Source organism: Lemur catta, chromosome X (genome assembly GCF_020740605.2).
Source record: "Lemur catta isolate mLemCat1 chromosome X, mLemCat1.pri, whole genome shotgun sequence".
NCBI lineage: Eukaryota > Metazoa > Chordata > Mammalia > Primates > Lemuridae > Lemur > Lemur catta.
In genome coordinates, this window is record NC_059155.1 from 14,632,969 (window position 1) to 14,644,376 (window position 11,408).

The window sequence follows — 11,408 nt, forward strand, 5'->3', positions numbered from 1 at the left end:
ATCTTGAAATAGTCCCTTTCTCACACAAACCATCAGTGGAACCAAATTAAGACAGCTATATCACATGGGAAAGGGAGAGAGAACAAATATGGTTTAGTGTGAGGCAAAGACAAGGAGCCAGAGGCTTCTGTGCTTCCCCCATAGCTGACTTCTTTCATAGCATATAAAGGTCACTTCAACTTCCTTTCATCAGAATGGATGCTGAATACCAATGTGAGGGTATCTAAGAAGAAATGAATGGGGAAATCTCATTTTTAGCCACATGTATTGAAAAATCAAGGTTACATCCTGTAATAGATAAATTCATATTCATAAGAATTTGTAGGACATAGGTTCTAACACATCTTTTCTTAGCAGATAAGGAAGCTGAAGCTAAGTGACCATTCTACTTGGTAAATCAGAAGCAGATTGAATTTCAGAGCCTCAGATTCCTGATCCATTGCTTTGCTTGCTGGAAAGACCTTTCCTCCAAATGAACCATGTAATATCAGGTAGGGATGATGAGATGTGGAGAAAGAGTCCCTCAACTAGAAATGATGTCTTAGGTATAACATGGTCATCCAAGCATCTAGAAAAAATAAGAAGAGTACTTTGAAAAAGTACCTACCTGTTTTCCATCCAGAGTGTAGAGTTTTTTGACAACTCCGGTCTCTAGTTTGATGGCTTCAGTGATATCAGTGAGGACTTGCTCAAACGAATGGGCTGTCTTCTTGTTCAGAAGCACACGCACTGCCTTTCGAGGCTTCACCCCACTGCGGATGATGGTCACCAGCTTGGGGCGCACAAAGTCCTTATTCTCCCTGGCCTGGGCACTGTTGCTGCTAGCCAGAGACTGGGGTGCTTTCATATTGGCAGATGTCTTTACGTTGACAGACCAGTTGGGATTGACATTCTTGGTGTACTCCACCTTTTTAAAGAAGTTGTCTGAGGAACAGACATAGCTTTCCCCTAATGGAAGAAATAAGTAGTTGGGTGATTAGTTTAATAGCAGATATATGGACTATTCTAACAAAACTGACATTGGAGTAGAACTTTTGGAGAAATGGTGATAATAACCAACCCTAGGTGTAATTCCTAATTGGGCTATCTAACAACTTGGCTCAAATTCAAGAATAAGTAATCAGCAAAACATCCTTCAATGTAATGGCCTACCTAGTTGACAAACCCTATAAAGTTAAGGGTTTTAAGGACAATGAACACTTCTAGGTTTAATATAACAAGTGGGATTCTCAACTTTGATATGCTTTTATTAGAATTTAAATGTTTATGTTAGTTTCTAAGATGTTTAACTCCTAGGGGGTATTACTGGAGCATTTTTAACCTCTCTATTTCTTGAAGTTCCTGTGCTGTTTTTGGACTCACAACTCCATCCCTCTGTTATATTATGAACCAAGGAGAATTTGCAAAGTTGAAACATTTTTTATTCCAAGTTAAGGTGAACCAAGTAACCTTGCATACTGGGCATACAGTACATACTAGACAAGAAGCCAGATCGTGCTTTGTACAGAGTGTATGGCCAAGCGGTGGAATACTGAAATGTAAAATATGTTGAATGTGTATATGTGTGTATAAGTGTGTCCTCTACTGCTCACCCCCACACCAGGTAGGGAAATTGTCTAAACAACAATGTGTACATACAAATGCACACAGAACATTCCTTGTGTTTGCAAGTCTAGCTCTCACTTGAAAAACACTCTCTCCTGTTTCTACCGCCCATCTCTTATCTTTCCATCCTCCCAAATGCTGCACACCAGATCTGTTTTCAGGGTCATCTTCACCAGTGCTCACCCTTGGCTGCCACAAGTAATGAGGTGGAGATGTGAGAGTACATTATGCATCCTGATTTATGGATTGAAGGGATCTAGTATAATTTTCACATTTACCTTGGGCTAGGGGAAATGACTAATACAGCAGAAGAAATGCAGGGGTCAGAAGCAGGAGAAGGAGATTGGACACCAGGGACTAGAAGACGGAGAAAAAAAGGAAGATAGATAGGCTCAGCCTAGGGGAGAAAATATTGGAAAAGGTTGAATATGTGGAGTAAAACACATTAGCCTCAAGGTATATAGAAGTTCATCCGGAGGTTGAGCTTCAGAAACAGTGTGATTTAATCAGACTTAAGTCATCAGTAATAACCCTAAATAAATAAATAAACCCTAGCCAGTGCAAAGAAAGCATTAAACATAATTATAATCTGATGGCTCGCCTTTGGTCTTGCCAGGAGAACCGCACAGAGACATTCAGAAACATCAGGCTGATAATTCACTCCCTTTGCAAATATTGATTGCTTTGCTGTAGCACCAAATCCTTTAAGTCACGTTAATTAATAAAATTTCTCAGTGCTAAGAGAAAGATCAACCAGAATCTCTAAGGCGCCTTTGAGGACATTTATGTGTGTGTATGTGGAGAGGGAAGGTAAGTGGCATCCGACATACGCAAAGTGGCTTCCAAAGCTGCACTCAGTCTCAGAAGCTGCTAGTGTTCTGTCTTGACAGGGGGACCAAAGGATGGTTTGTAAGCAAGCACAGGCACTTTCCTCCACTTTGTACACACGTGGACACCCTTGATGGGATGGTCAAAGACCCCAGCCAAGAGAAACTCTGATTTCTCTGGCTTTCTTGCTGGCTAATCCAACCCAACCCAAGTGATTAGAGCCTGGGGTTTTTAATTTGCATCTTAACAGGATAAAAGGGCCCTTTCAGCTCTTCCATATATTTACAGCCAATATTCCCCACACTAGGAAATGGGCCTTTTGCCTTAGCACTTCACCAGATTCATGGGCACCTTCAAAGAGGTCACTGCCTTGGAGTCAGATGTTTTCCATATCTTGTCATGCACTTTAAAACTCTGTCAGACAACTGGTGGTGTGGAAACGTGTGAGGCTATATATTTATGATTTCACTCATTCAATCTCCTCTAGAGAGTCAGCTGTGTAGCCCTATTAGGACTCTGGACTTTTTTTGCTCCCATCTCTTAAACCTCTTAAGCCTCTGAACTATAAAGTGTGATTAACCACCCCCAGATGAAAATGAACATGATGGTGACAGCTATAGTATCATATGGCACCCAAGAACTTTGCAGAGGGCTCAGCCCTCAGCCAAATCTATGTTGAGCACCTTCAGATGGTACCTGAATACAGAGTAATGGAAAAAGAGCAGCTGATGTGATGTCAGTCAGAATGGGGTCCTCAACACTTCTTAGTAGTGTGCCCTTGGCTTCATATTCTTTTCTACAAAGTTGGGGTGATAAGAACCAATACCTACCTCACAGGGTTGTTGTGGGGTACAAATCAGATGATGGACAAAAAGTGCTGAGCCCAGAGCCTGGAACATAGTAAGTACTTGATGGATTCTTATTGTTATTATTAAGCCCCTAATCTGAAGGAATAGAGGGGAGAACAAGAAAGAAAGAGGAAAGAGGAAAAAGAAGAAGAAAGAGCTGAAAGAAAGGAAATGAAAAGAGGAGGAGTAGAAGCTGAAGGAAAGAAAAGAGAAAGAATCAAGGGCAGCCATCGAGGAGCTGAGCTGTGATCATTATATAACACGAGCACTGCTGGGGGCCCGCCCGTGCTTCAAAGATAAGAGTTCCCACTGCTTGGGAGGGAGCTTCCAGTTGTGGCAAATGCCAAATGTAGGAGTTTTATGGCTGACACCCAGCAAAGCCACTGTTGATGCTCACTGCGGGCAGGGTATTTATGGTGGTTAAGAGTGGAGGTGGGGGGCAAGGGCAATATAGATAACCTAAACTTTTGTACCCCCACAAATATGCTGAAATAAAAAAAAAGAGTAGTAACTCAGAAGTCAGACGGACCTGAGTTCAAATCTCAATCAGGCACTTAGGAGCTGTGTGACCTCAGGAAAATCACTTAATTCTCCGAATTTCAGCTTTTCCATCGATAAATTGAAGGTATTGTACTAAGTGACATCTGAGTCCCTTTTAGTCCTAAAAGTCTATCAGAAGGAATTCTTTTCTCTTTTCCACCTCAAATAGGCTTTAGGAAACAAAGCTGTTATGGTAATTACATGTTAAAGAAATAGATGCGCCACGACCAAGGACTCTCCACTTCTACTACTGGAAAGACATCAAATGTGCCACTTTGCTAGACTGAGACTTCCTTGTTCTGATTTTACAAACATTTGCAATGTCTGCTACCAGATCTCTGTGCTTCCTGCACATCCGGCTGCCTGGCGCTTGGAGCTGTGTGAGTTGTGTTGCACCTTTACACAGCTGGGTTCCCATCCTGCCACAGCTTCCAGGGGCCATTTCCCACCCGCTGAGGGCCTAGAAGGAAAGCTGGTTTCAGAGCCAAGGAAGGTGACAATTTGCTGGAGTTGAAAACCTGCTTTAGGGTGAAGGGGTAAGGAAATGAAGTCATGTAAGCGAAACACAGCTGAAAGGGAAGGCATGGAACAAGCTGTGGGCTCAAGATGATCTCATGTCTACCTCCCTTCTGTTTCAAGAGGGCTCCATTTTCAAAAGCATTAAGTATATTTATATCTTCTCAGTGCAAAAGCACTTCTGCCTGGGCTTTTTCCTCTTCTCTGGGGCTTCCTGACTTAAGAAGGAAAATATTAAATGATACTTTATGGTATTATTGTATCTATTAACAATGCTTCCCTCCAAGGTATTTTAAAACTCTTGTCTTTGGCAATATGCTTGCTTTAGTAGTTAGAGGATAAATTAGTGAGAAAGTGGTTTCATCTCATTGGAACAAATGAACTATGGCAAAGGAACTGGATCATAGCCAGTGTCACCATACAGCTCAGATTTTCCAAGACTGTTTCGATTGTAAATATTCTGTCCCATGGTTAGCATAGTAACTCTCAAACATGTCTCAAATTGGGTTCAGAAAAGCTGGCTAGTCATAAATGATACTCCCAAGATTGATATGGATACTCACATACAAGGAAATGGGAAAAGGATTGGACAAGATATAGGTGAAAGAGAAAGATTCAACAATGAAAAGCAAAGGAAAGACATGACAAAAGTAAAAACAACTAATGGGTTTCATTCATTGACCTCCTAGGATATAGCTAATGAGGGACACATCCTACATGGTTTCGCTAAGACCCCTGGTGTACCCAAGGAGTTGTGGGAAAGCTGACATCAACAACCTGACTTTGGTCCAAAATGCTCCCCTTAACACTTTCAGTATCTAGCAGCAGACAGCAGACTAGAGACACTAGACAAAGAGGTGCCACAAAGCCAGAGTAATTGTTAACCCATTGCTTTTGATTTAATTTCTTTTTAGGGTAAATATGTAATAATGTGGCCATTTGGAAACATAGTATGTTCTATGCCCCATTATTCCTTTAAGATCTACAAAGAAAAAACCAAAACAAAGATTTCTGCATCCCTAGAAATTCCTACTACTATAGTTAGCTGAAGGGGACCATCAGGATCACCTAATCTAATACTTCCCAAGTCTAGGTGCCCTTAAGAATCACCTGAGAAGATTTGTAAAAACACAAGTTCTGAGGCCCTAGCCCTGGTGATTCTGATTCAATAGATCTTGGGCGTGGCCCAGGAATGAATGTTTTTCTAAAGCTCTGAAAGATTTTGAAAGACACTGGCCATTACAACCCCTCACTAGAATCATCATCATCATCATTGTTATTTTCATTATTATTATTTTCATATCATTAATAATAATAGTACCAGTAGCTATAATTTTACCTTGTCAATGTGTTTCCATATCCATTATCTTATGTTATCTTCACAACCACCCTAATGCATAGAGAAGGCAGGTGTTCCTAGTCTCATTTTACAGTTAAAAATATTATTCACAAGTGATACACAAAATGTGGTCTATACATACAATGAAATATTATTCCTCAATAAAAAGGAATGGAGTGCTGATACATGGTACAACACAGATAAACATTGACGTTATTCTAAATGATAGAAGCACAAAAGATGACATAGTGTATGAATTTTTGATCTTTCATTCAACCTCTTTCAAAGGTGAACAAAGTGAGCTTCTGTTCTCCATTCCTAGATGAGTAGTTTTAAAGGACAAAAAGGAGGGGAAATGACCCATTTTCTTTATTCTCTTCATCCCAGTGCCCTTTCCCGTCTGGTTCTGTGGCAGTGGGAAAAATTGATCACATTTCTCAACACTATTCCAGAGATACCCTTGAATTTCCTTGACTGAATGGGCAGTACTCAGGCCTGAAAGGGCATTGGGGTCCACTGTGACTTGTAGTTGTAGATGACATATGAACAAAGGCAACTGAGCCCTATTCACACTCTGTGCAGTCTGAGAATTCACCAGGAAGTACCACTGCATCCAGGAGTGATAGATGAGAGGAGTCCAATCTAGCAGGACTCAAAAGGAATCAAGGGAAAAGAAAGCTGCAGTCTTTTTAAATTACATTTATTACCTACCTATATTGAACTGAGATTGTTTATCACCAGTTCTCTCCCAATACACACACACACACACAACACACCCCTAGAAAGAAAAATCAATATGTAAAAATGGATTGGGGGAAAAATCTGTGCATAACACTTCTCTTAAATCACATACAAGAATATTCTAAGCCTTGCTCTGAATACAATGACATTTGGTTCAGAATTCTGTCCTAGCGTCTATTATGGTCTTTAGAATACCATAGCAAGTGGAAATGAGGACATATTGGATGATTCAGAGTGCTTTGTTTGTGAAAGTTATTATAGAGAAATCCCTCAAATTCGACTGAGATATGGATTTTACAGTGACAAAAGACACACACCCTAACTAACAATTACTCTGTTGGACAGCTCCCTCGACCTACCTTCAAGTCCTTCAAGTTTGCCCTGACTCTCCTTTATTTTAAGATATGCACTGGGATGGCAAATCCTTTGATGGCCGGGAAAGGCCTAGGATTAACCTCTGCCTGTCCATTCAATACATGATCAAATAATCTAAGTCTCCTGGGCATTGCTTTTCAAAGTCAGCTATGTAGAAAAATCTCAGACTTGAACCCTGAGACTCAGATACAGCAACCATATGGACACTATCTCTCATAAGTAACTGGCCCCAATCACTCTGCATGACTACTTGGGAAACAGCAGCTACTTAAGAGAACTGAGGTCTTGTACACGGGAAGCCCTCATGCTCCTTTGTCTAGGAACACAAAAAACTTAGAAGCAGTGAAGCATAGGCAGGTTACTCCCATATCAAGTCATTTAACGTGCTGTTTCTCCTTCCTTGTTGTCCCTTTCATAATTTGATTTCCCTAGAGATATAAACTCACCTTTGCTCAGGAAATGGAGGGAGTGAGGTGGGAGGAATGGATAATGGGGGAGGGGGTTGAGGAGGAACATTTTCATTATCACCATTCCTTAAGGCTGCTCTTTAAAGCACTGTATTAGGTTAAATTAGTTACATATGTTACACCAACCAATTTAAAAGTAGGGATAGGAAAGCACCCTCAGTATAATTGATTTGATAATGTAGAATGTTAAGAACATGACTCAAGATCTATTTTCTAAATGATCACAAAGAAGTCTTTATGGATAAGCAAATTTTGGTAACAGCTGGGATTTTCCCTATTTAGGGGCAGGTACACAGGTTGTCAGGATTTTCAGCATCTATTCAGAAAATTTAGTTGCAATACCAAAATCTAGAGAGGATTTAAAGGGATTTAGGTATAGTGAGTCAGTTCCTATTCTAATAGGAATGGTCTTTATTAAAATACCAGACATACCTACAGCTTTCTTTGGTATTTCTCCCAATGACCTCAGCCTTAGAGACACACCCTGAAGTGGGCTTTTTAGAAGCAACAGCTGAGCAGTGACCACTTACCTAAAAGAATAATCCTCTGTGGTTATGTCCACGAAGTCCTGTTCTTAGGGTGCATGTCTCCAATGAGTTGCAATTCACAAATAATTTCTCAGCAGTTCAAGGGAAATTTGGGCATAATATTTTCTCTGTTAACCCAACCAAATGTTCGTCCTCGTTACACCCCTATTGATTTTATGCTCTGCCTCAATAGAGCTACTCAGAGTTAATTATGAACAAGATCTAGAGTAAATGCCACAATTAAGATTTCCCTTTGTATACCCTGGCAGATAAACACAATGCATTATCATCACCATCCACACTTGAACCCCAGCAGAAACTGAAGGCCATGAAGGGTGATGGCTAATGGCTCTGTTGATGCCTATAAAATAAAAAATCTGAGCATCAATCAACCTGGTGCTTTGACAAATACACTACCTAATTTCTTTCAATGCAACCCAAGAATGTAACCATAACCACTGATGCCACCTCCCACCAAGGGCCACCACCCACTACTTGAATTACCTTCCTCCAGTTCATCCATGCTTCCAATCTTCCTGGATCCATCAATGGTGTAAATGTAACGCACTCCCTGAGGCAGGTTGATGTTGTCAGACAGAGATCGAGTCAGGTCAGCCAGCAAAGCGTCAAAGCTGCGAAAACGGTCAGAGGACACAGCGTACACAATCCCCTTGAAGTAGCGGTCCCCATTGCGGTAGAAACGTACCTTCTTGGCTTTCTTCTCGTTGCTCAGCGCCTGCAAGGTTCTGGTTCGGTAGAAGCTACAGTGGGCGCTGTGAGTGGGGCTAGGCAGCCCGTTCATCCGGGATCCTCGCATGTTCCTGGATGCCTTATCTCTTTCGTCAAAGTGTCCAAAATCAAGTTCCATATTTTGGTCAAACCTCAGAGACCTGAGTGTTGAAAAAAGGGATGGGGGTGAAGAGAGGCAAAGAAAAAGGGGCAAGAAGGAAAAAAAAGAAAGGAATTCAAATATTAGCCAGATCCAGATCTGCAATCTGCTGCCTGTGAAAAGAGCTGGTTGAAAAAAAGCCCGTGACCCATCTGCTGTTTGCCCCTGACCTGCAGGAATATTGATCTTAATAGAGAAGAAGGAGGGGCTGGGCGGGGGTGCTGGTGGTTGTGGGGGTTGGGAATAAGAGATAGAGAGGGAGGCACTCTTGGCACTGTTCCAAACAGAGGAGAGGGAGGGATTTTGAAATAGCTGAAAATCCTGGGACTTACTGACAGTGGCTCCTATCAAATTGTAACTTCGGGCTAAATACATTATAACTGGCATCTGTTTCCTCACACATGCCCACATGACTAACAGTTGTAAATGAATCCATAGCCTGACAAAATTCCCCTTGAAGAGAACAGAAGGAGCTAGCCAAGGTTAGCATCTCTAGCTTAGGAAGCAGTCTTTGCATCTCAGTACAATGACTATGAAGGGGAGTGTTTTAATTTTATTCCAAGCCCTCTTTCCTACTCTACTGTGTGCATCCCCTCCCCCCAGAATAAACTAAGATTCTCCTTTAAAGGGACAGCCTCCAGGGAATAGCCAGTGTCTTTGTGCTATTCATCAAACCCTTTCCCCACCAAGCTGGTGCAGCTATCCAACATTCATAAGAAATAAGCTGAGAAAAAAAGGATTAGAAAAATCAGTTATTTAACAAGTTATTAGCTCTGCCTTCCCCCTGGTACCCTTTGGTCACAAAATCCTTTTCTTTTCCAGCTGCTCCATTCCCCTCCCCACCGATGCAGCAGCACCTCTTAATGGAATGATTTAATTGTGGAAAGATTCCCAAATGAGTCTCTGAACAGCATATGGGACCTTTAGAAGCAAGCACACCTTTCATTGTTCTGGGTTTCTACCCTGACGGAAGGGGCATTTTGCTCTCACAATTCACCCTAAACTTGTCTATTGCCCAGGTGTTTTAGCTGAGGCAAAAGATGGTCATTTTCCAGGCTTTGCTTTTCCCCCTTCTGTTGAACTGCCCCCACAAAAACCCAAAACAATGAAAACATACATCCAAATTCAATCGAAGCCCTAAACGGTAGCAAAGGTAGTGACATCCGAAGAGCCAAACTATTAACATGCATCTCACAGATGGGGATAAAAGGGCTCACAAAGCAAGAAGGGCTCACCTGCTACACACTGCCACATCAAAATATTTTCAAGGGACCAGGAGGACAGGAGATAAAGAAGGACTGGTGCCCAGTGGGCTTGCCAGGCTCAGTCTTCCTTTTTTCCCAATGTCACCATGACCTATGCTGAGCTCAGCATTGTCTCTGTCAGACAACCTGCAGTGCTAAGAGACCCCACCTCCTCAAGACAAGTAGCAAGCATTTCCCCAGGCTTAAAGCTTTTCTTTGCTTTTAGGATCAGAGGTGGTATTATTCTAAATTAACATCACAGTGAAAACAAAGGAACATCAAACTCACTTTTCCAAAGGAAAATCCCAGGTAGAGGCTTGGGGAAAAAATCAAACAGAATAAGGAAAAAAAGAAGAGGAGAGAGAGAGAGCAGAGAGACAGAGAGAGCGCGCGCTTTGCCTTGTGCTTTTCCCGTTTGACATCTGTTACATTCTGCTTGAAAATCACTCGAAAGCCCCACTCACCGGTTTTCTGCTGGTTGGGTGGAGATGCTGAGAGAAAGAAAACCAATCTCTCTATGCCTTTGTTGTCTGAGCTCCAAGCAAGAAATTCCTGCCAGGGTGGATGGATGCCTTCTAGGTCCTAGTGCCTTGTCCAGCTTCTCCCCTGTAACTCAGACTTAGTGAATCCCCCCAACCTCCTATGATTAATTACATGCTTTTTTTTTTTTCAATTCACAGCCTGCATTAATAGCTAGAAAGGTTTCCTTTATAACCAACAGGAAATTGCAGGGTAGCAAAAAGATTGCACAGGCAAGTTCAGAATGCTCTAATGAGCAATGTGCTAGTCCTTTCTTTTAGAAAATTGGCAATTTCACTTGGCCAAAATCTTGGCCTAATCTGCCAGGGGGCCTGACTCAGACAGCCAAACCAGGCTTCTTAGAAATTGTAGCTCTCTTCATTTTACCCTCTTGAGAGAAAAAAAAATCAAATCTGTAGTTTCTTTAAGGCATTTTAGTTCATGTATCCAATGACTGTTTGTTTTTGAAATGAGATCAATGGAATAGACTAAGGGGTAGGAAAAGGACAAGACAAGGGAAAATAGTTCCAGAATATCATGGAAGATAGAGTTGAAAAAGGACCCCCAAAACCTTTTAGCTTAGTGTAAGAACTTGGTTAATGAAATCTGTTTACCTTTGAGAGTTTGAGAGTTCAGACCCAACCCAGAGACATTTCTATGTGAAGTGAGTCTGATGGCCACAAGATAAATTTTAGCAGATTTTTGCCTCAAACTGCCTATTTGTCACTAACTGGCTTCTTTATATCAAGTACGTTATAAAGAACAAGGAGCCATTCAAATTGAACTCATTAGATCAGACCAAAGTACAAAACAAAAGAAGAGAAAGGTGAGAGACTAAATTGGGGACAGAGGAGACCCAATCATCTTCACAACTGATGCTACATGCATTGATATGTAACAGTCTTAAACTATCATGGTTCCATTTTGCTTGGCTTCCAGGAAGCTCAGAGCTAATAGCACGCTCAGTAAT

General features: G+C 41.5%; 1 protein-coding gene across 3 annotated transcripts in view; it reads right to left on the reverse strand.

The window, feature by feature from the left end:
* DCX (doublecortin) overlaps window positions 1-10,414 on the reverse strand; it is a 95,980-nt gene extending 85,566 nt beyond the window's left edge. The window contains exons 1-3 of one of the 3 annotated variants that reach the window (XM_045538867.1): window positions 10,384-10,414; window positions 8,291-8,676; window positions 608-948 (exon numbers count right to left, since the gene is read on the reverse strand). In XM_045538867.1, the coding sequence (XP_045394823.1) occupies window positions 608-948; window positions 8,291-8,654 (705 nt within the window). In that variant the 5' untranslated portion in view covers window positions 8,655-8,676; window positions 10,384-10,414. Of the gene's footprint in view, window positions 1-607; window positions 949-8,290; window positions 8,677-9,007; window positions 9,198-10,383 lie in introns of those variants that run through there. The other 2 variants (XM_045538865.1, XM_045538864.1) reach the window with 2 other exon arrangements.
* Between the last annotated feature and the right edge of the window lie 994 nt (window positions 10,415-11,408).